This window comes from Mytilus edulis, chromosome 5 (genome assembly GCF_963676685.1).
Source record: "Mytilus edulis chromosome 5, xbMytEdul2.2, whole genome shotgun sequence".
NCBI classification, from domain to species: domain Eukaryota; kingdom Metazoa; phylum Mollusca; class Bivalvia; order Mytilida; family Mytilidae; genus Mytilus; species Mytilus edulis.
In genome coordinates this window covers 82,347,623-82,362,386 of record NC_092348.1, presented here as the reverse complement: position 1 = coordinate 82,362,386, position 14,764 = coordinate 82,347,623, and the positions used below count along the sequence as shown (strand labels likewise).

The 14,764-nt window shown below is 33.3% G+C and overlaps 1 protein-coding gene across 1 annotated transcript; it reads right to left on the bottom strand.

Moving 5' to 3' along the window:
• Positions 1 to 2,036: 2,036 nt before the first annotated feature.
• LOC139524603 (uncharacterized) lies at positions 2,037 to 13,293 on the bottom strand. The gene is made up of 6 exons (XM_071319524.1): positions 13,210 to 13,293; positions 8,671 to 11,807; positions 7,774 to 7,966; positions 7,037 to 7,350; positions 5,510 to 5,644; positions 2,037 to 4,180 (listed from the first exon to the last, which is right to left on the bottom strand). Exons 2-6 carry the CDS (start codon positions 11,804 to 11,806, stop codon positions 2,199 to 2,201), a joined length of 5,760 nt encoding a protein of 1,919 aa, XP_071175625.1. The 5' UTR covers position 11,807; positions 13,210 to 13,293; the 3' UTR covers positions 2,037 to 2,198.
• Positions 13,294 to 14,764: the final 1,471 nt, after the last annotated feature.

Sequence of the window (14,764 nt, the reverse complement as noted above, 5' to 3'; positions counted from 1 at the left end):
ACGAAGGAGTTTCTTATCACAGGAATAAATAACCTTAGCCGTATTTGGCACAATTTTTTTGAATTTTGGGTCCTCAATGCTCTTTATTTTTTACTTGTTTGGTTTTATAACTATTTTGATCTGAGCGTCACTGATGAGTATTGTGTAGACGAAACGCGCGGCTGGCGTATTAAATTATAATCGTTCGACCTTTGATAACTATTTAGACCACTACTCTTCGCTTATGGTAATTTTTTGTATTGTTTTTTCCTTTCATTTCTTTGCGCATCGGGAATCGACAGTTTTGCTAGACTTACTGTATTTCTTCATAAAAACCAACAGTTTTCGCGCATAAAAGAGGGACGAAAGATACCAAAGGGACAGTCAAACTCATAAATCTAAAACAAACTGACAACGCCATGGCTAAAAATGAAAAAGACAAACAGAAAAACAATAGTATTTTCCTGTTTGAATGGTTTTACACTAGTAATTTTGGGGCCCTTTATAGTTTGTTGTTCGGTGTGAGCCAAGGCTCCGTGTTGAAGGCCGTACTTTAACCTATAATGGTTTACTTTTTAAATAGTTATTTGTATGGAGAGTTGTCTCATTGGCACTCACACCACATCTTCCTATATCTATGACACAACACAGAAAACCAAAGAACAAACAACACGAACCCCACCAAAAACCAGGGGTGATCTCAGGTGCTCCGGAAGGGTAAGCAGATCCTGCTCCACATGATAGACGCCTGAAACCAAGCCAAGGGCGCTTTTCAAAAAATAGTCTTATGAGTAAAAAGTCATAATCAAGTTAAAGAGCAATGCTGATCGTGAGATTTTAAAAATTTGATTGACAAATTTTTCCTTCAGAGTTATAATCGACAAGACAGAATGCATTGTGAAAACTAATTTCGGAAGTCCTTTTATTCACATTACACATTAACAAATCAATTGAAATTAAGAGAGTTGTAGATGGTTTTCGACAGAACTTATTTAAGGTGGTACCTAACACTACAGGGAGATAACTCTGTAAAATCATCTTAACGTTTTAATTACGTTGTGTTGTTAAGGGAATATAAAGCATCTCAGTGATCAAAATAGATGTTTGTCAAACTATTATATAACCTGTGTAATTTTTCTGATAAACATATTTCACGGTTCAAATTCTTATATTTTGTCAAAGGGTCAAAGTTAATACTTTGTCAAAATTCTAAGAAAATTAAACGAGCCAAATTACTTTTAGTTAAAGTGTTGGGTACCACCTTAAACAAGTACATAAACCACTCTGTTGATACATTTGTTGAACCAATAACTCGTCACAATATTTCATAAAGATAGTGGTTGTTATCAGACTTGCCTGCTTTAATGTTATCCTATAGAACATCGTAACTATTACGGGGCGCCGAAAGGGACTCTTGGGGTTTTGTACAAAATTCAATTTACAAATTTTGTTTAACTGAACTCAGTTTTGTTGAACAAAACTCACTTTTGTCCGCTCAAAATTGAATTTCGAGTACAAAACCACAAGAGACGCATTCGGCGCCCCGTAACTGATGCCATACATGTATAAAGTAAAGTCACAAAAATACAAAACTCCAAGGAAAATTCAAAACAGAAAGTTCCTTATCAAATGACAAAATCAATGTAGGTTTACCTAAAGATATATTAAGACAATTATATCCCAACTAAGTTGAAAACATTAAGTTTTACATCAATTGTATTAAAAATAACCGTTTTAAGATAGAGAATTGTTTCAATACGTCAATTTAGATAAATTCAAATATCACATAAAATATTTTAAAAATATCAATATTTACGGGTAGGGTTTTGCATTCGAAATTCAATTTTGTACGGACAAAAGTGAGTTTTGTTCAACAAAAATGACAAAAATGAATTTTGTCTACAAAAATAAATTTTGTCATGACAAAAATGAATTTTGTCTACAAGTCTGTATCACATAGTTTTGTAAGACAAAAACTATTTTGTTATGACAGAATTGAATTTTGTACAAAACCACAAGAGTCCCATTCGGCGCCCCGTATCAGTGTCAGTTTAATCAATCCAACATAATTGTATTCGTTTAAATTATCATTATACAACAATAAATATTTAGTAATAAAAGTTAATGAATAAGTCAGAAAATGTGATTTTTTTTACAGTTCCTGAACCAAACAATGGAATCGATACTTGGATTCTAACTATTTTTATTCCATTTGATTCCTACGAACTATGCTTAATAAGAAGTTTCATCAGATTTCTAGAAAATTCGTGGTCTTCTTCTTCTTCTTCTTCAAGCAAACATTCCAATTTTCTTTCAGCTTCCCTGGCCTTTTCCGGATTGTTAAGTTTCTTCCACATACTTGAAAGGTGAGCAACAGATTGTTTTTTCGGCATTTGTTCAATGACCTCTTCGTACTCCAATATAAATTCTTGAAAAAGTTGTACTTTGTTCATCTTTGTAAAACAGATTCCCATCATCCAATAATAATTTTGAAGCTTTGACAAATATTTGGTTGTTTGTTTTAAGTTGGATTTTACGATCTGAGACTTTAGTTCCGTGTCCTCTATGTCACCCACATCTACAGTAGCAGTTTCAAAAGATTTTCGCGTTTCACTTATCAGACAGCGAACGATATGTGTAATTTGCTCGAAATCACCCTTTATAAGCAGTGAAAAAACGAAATCTTCTATTTGTTCCACAGGCTTAGATGACGATTTAAGCCGATGTTTTCCGTATTTCCCGTTATAATCCGGACCTAAGAAGTCAGCAAAAGTTATATATTTCGTGTTATTATTAAGTTCCTTTTCCACAAAATCTGTGAACGTCTTCCTTGTTTTTCCACTTTCAACTGTTAGAAGAAATTCATCAACTAAGACTTTAAAATCAAAGCTAGTTCCAGTCCAAATCAAATTTTGTTCGAAAGCTTCGGTCAGCTGGAGAAAAACGAATTCCCTATCTTTTGGATTGGTTACGTAGTGGCCTAAATAATAAAATGTTGTAGGATTAAACACGTTTTCAACAACCCAACATGCATCTTTATCGTCTTTGAATTTCTTACTAGATGACATTACAGAGTCTATTATCCACGTCCACGTCCCCATACCATAGTTTTCGCAGATGAAGTGAATAACCATGCACGGGAAAAGCCTGAGTGACTCAGTCGACTCACAAAGCTGATCGATCTCACGTTTGTTCCAGTGATCGATCATATTGTTCTGCTTTATAAAATAGTGCGGAAAATAATGCTGTCTAAACCATGAATGGAACAGGTTTATCATGTACAATACACATCCGCCACAGGAGTTCCGCCATGTGTCAGCTGGAATAGATTCACAGGCGTACAACAGTACAGTTGTCATAAGGTAATTTGGCAAGCGGAATCCAATGTTTTTAGTCTGAAACTTCATCAATGCTTTAAAAACATAAAAACAGTATCGCATATCATCAGTCATGTCTTCGTTCACTAAAATGTCTTCTGCTTTGGTAAAAATGTACTGAAATTCTACTTCCTTCTCGAAACTCCCCGGGTGTGATTTGTGTCTTATATAGCATCCCGATTTGCAAACCTTTTCTACGATTTCTCTACTAGGCCATTCAGCAGAGCGATCACGGTTTTTCCAATGGTAAGCTTCAAAAGGCCAGTCTTCGTACTCAAACCCACCAACATAGTCAGTTTTTATAGTATCACTCTTTAACAATTTAGCCGGGACTCTATATATAAACCATTTACCACTGAGACATTTAGTAATCAATCCACCCTTTGAATCGCCTGAATATTTGATTGGAACTTTCGCTTTCAATCTACAATATCCTGGGTGGGTTTGGTCAGTATCTATAACAAGATAGTGTTGTTGAGCATCTTCGTTAAAAATTGGCATTTCACGTTCATTGTCAACCACTTTGTAGTAAGACTCCGACGGAATCAAGATGTATTCCGGAGTACAAATGTCTGTCAAGTCCTTTACTTGTTCTCTCATTGACTGAGTGAAGTTCACCAATCTAACATTTAGACCTAACTGTGTGCTACCTATTTCTGCAATCTTCGTTTTTGAGTCATATCCTACAGTAAGGGGATGCTGATGTGGATGACTGAAGAAATCAAATCGGAGCATTTTTTTCACGATAAATGACAAATGCATGACCGGTACTCTGCTTACAGGTTCAACAAAGTCGACATCTTTTATCAATGAATCCAGAAGATCTATTGAAAATAAGATAGTAATTAGTAATTTTTCTAGTATACTAGTATTTAAGTCTAGTGACAGTATTCGTTATCCACTTCTTGTCCATAAACTGACTTCGTCATTTTAATTTTAATGCACTATTTCTTTCTTCGAAATAATCTACCATGATCAAAATATTATTTAGTACTTTCCTATACAATCTCCGAGAAGACATGTAGAAATTACCAGCAATAAGAATTACGGTTACCTATAATTGCATACATTCACTTCATTTGAACTGTGGTGGATAGTTGTCTCATCAGCAATCATACCGTATCTCCTTATTGTAAAATTCTAAGTGAAAATATTCTAAACTGGCAGGCTAAGTCAAATTTGAAGTAAAATGTACCATTTAAACATTTACAGAAATCTTAATCCCCCTGTTTTCGAAACAAAATTTAGATTATCATTCAACTAAAGATGATCCTGAACAAACGATGGCCAAATCAGGACAAGTAAAGAGACAATAAAACATGTATCAAAAATCAAAAGAGAGATATTCAGATTAAATAATCCACTGTATCATATTTTTAGTAGGAAATACAGTAGTTTTGAATATTTGATAAATAGCCTGCTGTCTAATCCATATCGCGAAACTTTGATGCGCACCCTTTATCCTACCCTTTATCACACCCCTACACATTTTTATTTTTTTTAAGAAATATTTTCCCTCAAAATTGGTCCGAAATGAACGATCATTCGGGCCTGACGCAATTTATCAAATGACGTCATTGTTTGGCATGTGACGTCACAAACGTCAAGTTTTCATATTTTTTTGTCACACGAAATGCAACTATAAAAAAGTTAAAAAAAAAACCACCAAAAAAAAAACCACCAAGAAATAAAATATTTCTAAAACAACAGCACGCAAATTGTAAAGAAACGCTGTAGTCTAAGTTTGAACCTAAAACTAATTGCAACAGAAATGTTTTAGTTCTAATCTATTATATTAAGTCCCAAATATACACAGAAAAAAGTCCCATAAAGTCTAACTTGAGGAAAACTCAATTTTGGCATTTTAATTTCCTATGTGAATTAACATTGGAAAGGGAGATAACTCCTCAAAAATGAGCCTTTTATTTTTGGTTTTGTTTTCGTTTTGTGCATAATGAATATACTCCAGCTTTTTGCCTGAGCAGCAGGCTAAGGCGGATATTCCTCAAAGGAAAGAATGTACGAAAAACATATTCTTCTATTGATTCTAGCCTTTGTTCTTATTATTACATGCTATAGAAAAGAAATTTTAAAGTCTTCGGTTTGATCTGGTTATAAGCTGGTCTCTAAAATAGAAAAATGTAAATACTTACCAGTTTTTCCGTCGAAGAGTTGCCCGTATTGTAAGCCTTCTACATCAATCAAAGCACCTACTGCTGAATCCTTCGAAACGTCTGGCACTTCTTGACGTTGTTCTAAATATTTTGACATTCGACGTATTTTGGCATCTGTTTGCATATAAATGATAGAACATACAGAAAAAATACTCAGGAATATTTGTTAGAATAAAATTATTTATGCGTGCATAGTTCGAAAAGATCGTGCAGTGATGGATCAACGCCAAACTTATAAATTAAAAGAATGAACATCTTGATGAACTTTCAACCGATATATATATCTTTTTAAAATATATATATTTCCATATTAATTTATTCACAAAACAAAAACATTTACTAGTATTAAAAGAAAAATTATGATCAGATAAGGAAAATTATTATTAATAACTAACACATGATTGAGGAACCAAAAGCCCAAATAAACATTTTAGATATGTAAATTGAGACTCTCAGTTTGGAATGGCATAGTATCAACGTCAGCCATCGGTGTCCAAGTATAAGGCATTGGTAATACATGTAAATGTAAAGACGTAGAGCACAATGTATCGGAACTACGTGGCCAAATATGTCAATTTATACTCCTAAGTCTGAACAGATATAGATTTTGCTTTATTTATATATACCTCTGCTGTACTACTCTTTTCTGATTTTGAAAATACTGTAACTGAGTTTCTACCTATTTAACATTTGTATATTTCAGTCGTATATTACAGTTTTAGCATTCTAATGTGGTATGCTTTATGTGTACATCCAGTCTTATCGACACCACATAAATTGTACGGTCATCATCACGAATTGCTGGAACAATACGATATTTTTGTGCTTCAATTCACTACGTTTTTTAATTGTATTCTTAGATCTCTTGATATTACGATAGTTGGCTTTATATCTGTAAATGTACCGATTGTGTCCAATATTCCCGATTCTGACACCCCTTCATTGTGTTATTGTTCTCTGATAATTTTTGTATTCTTGTCTATCATTTTTTGTCTCATGTCCTTTGCCTACGTGCCATTTTGTGTTTCTTTGGTACATATTTGTTTGTTTTATAGTGATTCAGATTAAAACACAATTTTGACTGTTGTACCCCTATTTTTGACATTTTTACCTATTACTAGTATGTCTGTTTATTTTGATCACACAACGTTGTCAATATAATGAAATTTGATGCAGCTGTCATACAAGGGAGAGGTTTAACTAGATTTAAAACGAAGATTGGCTGTGATTCGGATGGAAATTGATGCATACATAACAGGAGACGCTTACAATGTTGATGCAACCAGTCTCGCTCTTTTCACTAAAATTTAAGAAATCCCCTCATTTTTTTTGTGTAATACATTGATTTGCGTTCTTAACTGATTTATGAAACTTAAAAAAATCTGTTCACTAATGTAACCTTAATTTGTATGTTGGAAACATAAAACCCGATTGCTTGTTACATTCCATCCAATGAAACAATACTCAAAATACTATCATTCATATGATCTTAGCAGTAACACATACTCATTGCCCAGGTTTTTTCCCAGTCTTTAGGCCTTAAGCTAACATAATGCATCCCAACGTGTCCAAGGTAAACCGGGTCTAAAGTGACTTCATCAGATAAAGTTGCAGTGTGTGGAAACAAGTGAGTGACACTTTCCGAATTGTTGAGAACAGTTACAGTTCGACCAATCACTTCTGTAATGGCGTTCAGTATCATGTGGTCACCCCATTCACCGTCTCTGTTCATCCGAATCAAATACTCTTCCCATGATTCAGTAGAAAGGAAGCACATCAGATGAGATCCATCTTCCTGGCAAGGATTTTCTCGAAGATATCTAAAATTGGTAACAGTCTACATATAACAGGGAATTTGTCGAGCTAAAATAACTCCAATTTGGAAGTTTATGACCAAAATCATTCACTAAATTCTCTAAATTTTATTTGATCTCAAATTAAAACATGTTTTAACGCTCTAATGTATTTTCTTGTTGTAATACAATTAAATAGGAATAATATTTCTGTAGTTGATGAGTTGCTAACTTCAAATAAGGTTTCATGGTCACAACTATCCGTTTTACGGCTGCGCTACGGATTGCGCTAGTATACTGCATTTGCGACCGTTTAATTTACTTAATCTTATTGCATAATAATTGAATTTTATGCAAATATCTGCAGGATTGAGACCAACAAATCAACCAAGCAACTCACATAATTCATTTCGATTAATCAGAACTTTGTTGGTTTTTCATTTAACTTACTCGACGGATTTTGATCTGAGTGTGTCTTTGTTAAATGTAAAGTCTCCAGCAATCCTTAGCTGGTCGATGACAGCATGAAACATACAGTTGCCATCTCCGGCAATGTTCCGTACAACCAAACCATGCTTCTCTGCTATAGACTGTAAGGACGGAATCTGCATTAACACCTGATGAACCGGGTCCATACAATCACCTTCAATTGAATTACACATCAAATGATAAAATAACGTTTTTATCATATGAGTACATGATAAATAGATTGAACCCCATTTTTGCATTAAAACAGAGTGATATAGCATATAAAAAGAAACAACAGAACACAATTTATTTAGAAAAAAAAGGTATATCAGATATATCATGCTTTTTAGAAAGGTAGAAAGAAAAAGGTTCACAAGTTCTACTTATACAAATGTACAAAATTAAGCAGTTAGAAAATTGAATTGATAACATGTTTCGTAGTTATAGTGTTTTGCGAAATGAATTATAAATCTGGTATCTATGATGATTTTTTTCACTATTTTTAAAGTTATGGTGTTTAAATAAGACAGTTATATTGACTGCTAGTACTAATATCATGCATGGTCATTATCGATATTAAATTCAATAAGGACTAATAAATTGATGGATTGTAAATTCACTAATGACTAATAAATTTATAGTTTGTAAATTCACTAATGACTAATAAATTGATAGATTTTAAATTTAGTAATGACTAATACATTGATAGATTTTTAATTTAGTCATGACTTCTACCCTACCATTACGTTGCAAAATGGCAATGAAAATAAGTCAAATTTAGGAAACGAAGAAATTTTTAATTATTGTAAGAAAACAAGAAAAAAAACGCAGGACGATGTAAACTTATCGACGATAAAATATACAAATGATGAAACTTACTTTTGACAATTTTCCCGTCGCTGAAAACATTTTGTTTACAGGTTGGACAGGGTAGCTGAACATCTTTTCCACCCATCATTGGAAGATTTGCTAAGCTTTCTGCAATAACTTTAGGTGATAAATCTTCAAAATAATTGGAACCTAATGATGAACTTGGGATAACTTTGAATGGGAAGGAAGCATACGGATCTTTTTCTTGTTCTCTCTTTTTGTCTTTCTTTTTTGACTTTGAAGTATCAGGTCTTTCCAATCGTTTGATTATAATTGGAGCTGTTATAGTTTCTGTTGTTATTGATTTTTCAAGAGATGTGCTAATTATCTCCAAATCTTTTTCCCCTTGCACTGTTTTCTTTCCAATACCAGATATTGTTGCCTTATCCGTTTCAATAATTGTATTTTGTTGAATGTCTGACATAGTGTCATCTGATGGTAACTCATCTGGATTAACGTTCATTGTAGTTCGGTTTTCAGTTGGATTCTCGTTATTCGATCGCTCCGTATCTTTAACAGATTGCGGCTGTGTGATGCGCTCATCGCCTTTCGGTGTTTTTGTTTGGATATAATCTTCAGTTTGTTTCTTAACCTTCTGTATTATACCATCGTCTTTTCCTCGAAATGGCTGCACATCATTTTCATCGATTATCCTGTCGTCGAGTTCTAAATTTGACTTGGGCGTTTGCGATTTTTTAAATGAACGATTTAATCCTTTTTGTGATTTTTTTGCTATTTCAGTTTTGTCAGTATTTTTCTCTTCTGTTTGTGATATGCTTGCTTTATCAATTGACAATGCATTATGAAATTTATCTTGATATTCTGTCGATAAATCAGTTACTTTTTCTTGAGAACTAGTATATTTTTGTGATGTAATTGAACATGTATCACAATTGTCTATTTGTTTGTGGGTGTTAATTGCACCATTCCATAGTGGCCGTGTAGATTCATTTTCAGTTTTTGTATTGGTTTTGTTTTCCTCGTTGTCCCTACCTATGCTATCCGAAATGGAGCTTGTTCCATTTCTAGTTTCGATAAATTCTTTTATACATTCACGACTTCTTGTGTCAAGTTTCGCTTTTTCGTCGTTCATTTTTTTGGATAATTTAGATATATGTTCAAGTTTCGATACCAGGCTATTATAACAATCAATCTCATTTGATTTTTGTATAGAATCATTTGTCTTTTGTAAATAATTACGGGGTCTCTTTTCGTCCATAGATAGATTCCAGTCTGTTTTATCAATTCCACTTGCCTTGATAATTCCAGGTAAAGAAGAAGCAAAGAAATGGTTTCGTTTATAGTTTGTCTTGGATTTTCCATTGTCTGATTTTGTAAGTGTCTTATCTAAGCTGTCTTTTCCATTATCCGATTTGTCCTGCCTTTCATTATCTAGTATCTGATGTTCATTATTTAATGTTTGTTCGTTTTTGTTATCCGATGTGTAGTGTCTTTTATTTTTAATAACGAACTGTTTTTCAATGACCGGTATACACGGTTTTTCAATGTCTAGTGAAGACTGATTTTCATCTTCTCGATCAAACTTGTTAAAGGAAGTATCGGACATGTGCAGCCTTGATGACTTTCCAGTTACTACAGATGTCTCTTGACCATATTGTTCGTCATGGCATGTTTTGCTGGTGGATATCATCTGTTCTCTGTCTTTTCTTAAACTTTCTGCAGATTCTCGTCGTTTGGAAGAAGATCCAATGGTCAATAAGTCACTTATTAAACTAAATGAGTTGTCAAATTCTTTAACGAACAAACCGTTTTGGCGTCCGACTAGTGAATTTTTAAGCAATTTATTGGAGCAGGTTCCATGTTCTTTAAATTTTAAATTCTGTGATGCTGAACCTGACTGACTATTGCTAGATTTTCCTGGTAAATCACATGTTGTCATACATGTTTTAACATGTGTGCTATGAGAAATATCATCATTCACTGTATAACCTTTGTTGTTCTTTAAAGGATATACTTTTTCGTCAAGTTCAGTATTGCAATCACCTATACGTGCATTTAAAATGCCGGCATTAAAGGGTTCCCCTTCCGATATCGACGTGTTTGATTGACTAGTTCGACTGGTCATCGAATAACGTTTGGTCTGCTGGACTTCTGAATTGTTAGAAAGTAATGTATCGTCAATCAGTAGGGAAGACGAACCACGATTATACTCTTTGATCGAGTTGTCACCACTAGATTTTGGAGGATATACTTCTTTTATCTTATCGTCTACTTTTGCTGGTTTATCTGCAGGACAATTTGTTGATTCGAGTTCTTTGGCTGAAGTAGGACTAACTTTAGATAGAGAATCGCCACAACCATTGAGTTCATTTAAACATGCATTGTTTTCAATTTTTGTTTTTAATACTATTTCTCTCTGATATGGTTTATCATTCTCAATATCATCTGTATTATTTTCCGGATAACTTTTATGGACTGTATTCATAAGCTCCAACGATCTCTTGGCTTCAAAATTTAGATCTAATTTATTCTCATTCTTTCGTAATGCTTTAATTTTTCTTTCTTCGGTTTCTTTTTCATCATGAACCAGTAAGATCTCATCGTCGCCATTCGAATAAGGCCTTCCCTTTTCAAGTTCACATTCTTCAGAAATATTTGATTTATTGTCAATGTCATATAATGTCACATGTTCTTGATTGCTACCCGCAGGTCCAATGTGACAGTCTCGCGCTACATTATCGCTATGGGAGATCTCTTTCTGGGAAATACTTTTAGACAAATGGTTGTATGATTCATGACAACCGTCTATAGATAAATCGCTTGCTGTGTCACTTTCAGAGTCGTACAAAATATCATTGCCGATATCGCCATTGGAAAATATGTTGTCACGTTCATGCGAGACTTTATCTCCTGATATTCCAGTTACTTTCTCACCATATCTGGTCTCCTGATTTACACTTGACACTCCACAATCCACTGGTATATTAGATACTTTCAAAACTTCAAAAACTGTACCACCGAGTAACCCCTGAATGTCTGATCCATTTCTTATGTCGGAAGGGGTTGGAATGTGTTTTTTTCTTTGACACTTAAGCTTCAAATGGATATTGTCTAGTTTATACAGTAATGTATGGTAAATAAATGGCACTCTTCTGTTTCTTAAACTATCATCTGTATTATTCATCCTACATAATGAAACAATCAGTTAAGGAAGTATGTTTTATAAGATTTTTAGTAATTTAAATTTAGAAAATTTTCATTTTGATGTTTCGTTACATAAACCACAAATTTCCTCGTTGAGTAGAAGTATAATAAACAATTTATATTTAAAATACTTGTGCTGTGGTATTGTGTTTAATTTGTGTTTGTTATAGCGGTTATTACAGGGAACGGGAAATTGAAACAATGCATTTTAAAAAAAAAAAACTTTATCTGATACTATACTATTCCTGTTAATGATTTCCGCAGGCAATCCAATACTTTAAATATTTCCAGATACAAAAATTGAATAATTTTCATGTGAACTCTCGAGAAATCGTCACTTGTCTAGATACATCATTATTCGTGGTTGCGATGAATGAAGATTTTCCTTGAAATTTGATTGATCATGATTAATAGATTGATTGTTAGATGTGTAGTTCATTACAATTTGAGCCGAGAGAATCCGATAACAAAAAATAAAGGTACAACAAAGGGATAATGGTTTGATGAACTTATTGACAGACTTATTTGACAAAAAGTTATTCACTTTGTAGTGAGAGAATCAATGTAAAAATCGAGTCGCTGACTGACGACCAAACAGACATAAAAAAAAATGGACGGTACGAAGGTCAATGCAAATACAACACACAATCATATTTAACATAATGTTGTTGTAATCTCATACGTGCATCCAAAATTTATAATCATTTCAAATCTAATAAGATTGATCTAATATCCAAGGTTATAAATGAATGCTGAATTAATTGTCTTCTAGATGAGCTGTACTATTATTATTAATTGATATGATAACAATAATACGGAGAAACAGTTAAGCAATAATTTCGTTCCTCAAATATTTACTCATCAGGCACACTCAGTTGACTTAGGACATGTTTATCATCTTAATTGCTTGTTATAGTGATCTTTTCATTTATTATTTATCGTTGTATAATTTTAACCTTAACTGTTTAGTCCATTTTTGTTAATATCCTGCTTTTGGAGTTGCTTAATATTCATACATCCTGTCATAAAAGATTGTGTTGTTGTGCTATGATCAAATTTTGTATCGTACGTGTCTTTCATTTTTGCCTATGTGCTTTGTCTATTCAAATTAAATATTACGGTATGTGACAAGTGTCAGTTTGCCAGTTCACATAGTTGTTTGATTATATAGTGATCAAGATTATAACACAATGTTGACAGTTGTTTTGTTTACATTTTTACATTTTGCCTATTATTAAAGGACTTTCTGTTTTGAATTTCCCTTAGCAGTGTGGTATATTTGTTGTTTTATTATTTTTTTACGCTGGGTACGGAATATTTGCCTTGTTAATTTGACAAAGTTGGATTTATACGATGTGGAAATTAGACAATAATTGATCATACCTTCATTGTTGAAAGTTCCCAAAAATGGCTGAATTGAAAACGAAACAAGTTTGTTTTTTCTTCCTGTGGGTTTTCCCGTGATATATTTAGATCCAAGTAATAAGAAAGATAAACAGTTCTGTTTATAGTAACGATTTTAACTCTGATGATTGTAACCTCATTTAATCGTTTGGTTTTATGTTATTTACATTTTAAATTCCGAATTGGGAAAGATAAATTCATTAACAAATATTACTATTTATTAGCAAAAACAGCAACTCGGTGAGTCTATATGTCTGTCCTGTACAAATGTTATCTAAAATGGCATCCTGAGTTTCGATCACTTGATTTAAATGAATAGGATACCACTGGAAGATATAAGGAAGTACAACGCCTATTAACATGAATGTGTGTATGTCAAACTTAAAAAAAATATAGGTTTTTTTAAAACAAAATTAATGCTTTCCGGCTGAACCTTTCCGGCTGAACCTTTCCGGATAAAAGCTTGGTATGTACAAATCTTGTATCGAAGCAAGATATAAGGAAGAAGTTCTAAACTCATTGACTTTAATGTAAATAGAATTATGTCAAGTTGTTGATTTTTTTTTCTATAAATAACAATTTGAGTTTCCTTCGTTGGTTTACAAATTCATATAGATGGGATACAAGTATGGTAGGAGAGGCACTATTTTAATGTCAAATGTCAGTGGCGGATCCAGAACTTTTCCAAAGGGGGCCCCGCTGACTGACCTAAAAGGGGGGGGGGGGGGCTCTAGTCATGCTTCAATGATTCCCTATATAATCAACCAAATTTTCCCCACGAAAGGTGGGGGGCAGGCCCCCCCTCCCCCCAGATCCGCCTATGAATGTGTAGATCGTAGCAGATAAAAAAAAAACGAAATGATAGAAGTATGAAAAACAAGTTGTTGTCTCTCTAAATGATTATTTGAAGTGAACTTGTTAGATTTTAAAACAACTTGCAAACACATAATATGTCTGTCTGATTGTTTGTTTGTTTGTTTGTTTTTTTTGTGTGTGTGTGGAGGGATATTCATTTAGTAACAATCCTATTGTTTGGATTTTGAACTAATAACATTCTTATTCTTATTCTAATTTTAATAGATTATTCAAAGGGTTAAATTTTATATAGGGACATATAGTTTTGAATTTTCCTCGGAGTTCGGTTTTTTGTGATATTAGTTATCAAAGGTACCAGTACTATAATTCAATACGCCAGACGCGCGTTTCGTCTACATAAGACTCAACAGTGACACTCAGATAAAAAAAGTTATAGTTATAAAGCCAAACGAGTACAAAGTTGAAGACCATAGAGGACTCAAAATTCCCAAAAGTTGTGCCAAATAGGGATAAGGTAATCTATTCCTGGGTTAAGAAAAACCTGAGTTTTTCGAAAAATTTAAAGCTTTGTAACAGGAAATTTATAAAAATTACCATATAATTGATATTCATGTCAACACCGCAGTGCTGAATACTGGGCTGGTGATACCCTCGGGGACGAGACGTCCACCAGCAGTGACATCGACCCAGTGGTGTAAATAGTTATCAAAAATTATAA

Bases quoted from the DNA above. Each gene is read 5' to 3' on its own strand.
- LOC139524603 (XM_071319524.1), bottom strand. From the start codon at position 11,806: ATGAATAATACAGATGATAGTTTAAGAAACAGAAGAGTGCCATTTATT. The intron at 7,351-7,773 runs GTAAGTTAAATG...TACCAATTTTAG, and splicing joins CTCAGATCAAAATCCGTCGA to ATATCTTCGAGAAAATCCTT. The intron at 5,645-7,036 runs GTATGTGTTACT...ATATGCAAACAG, and splicing joins GGAAAAAACCTGGGCAATGA to ATGCCAAAATACGTCGAATG.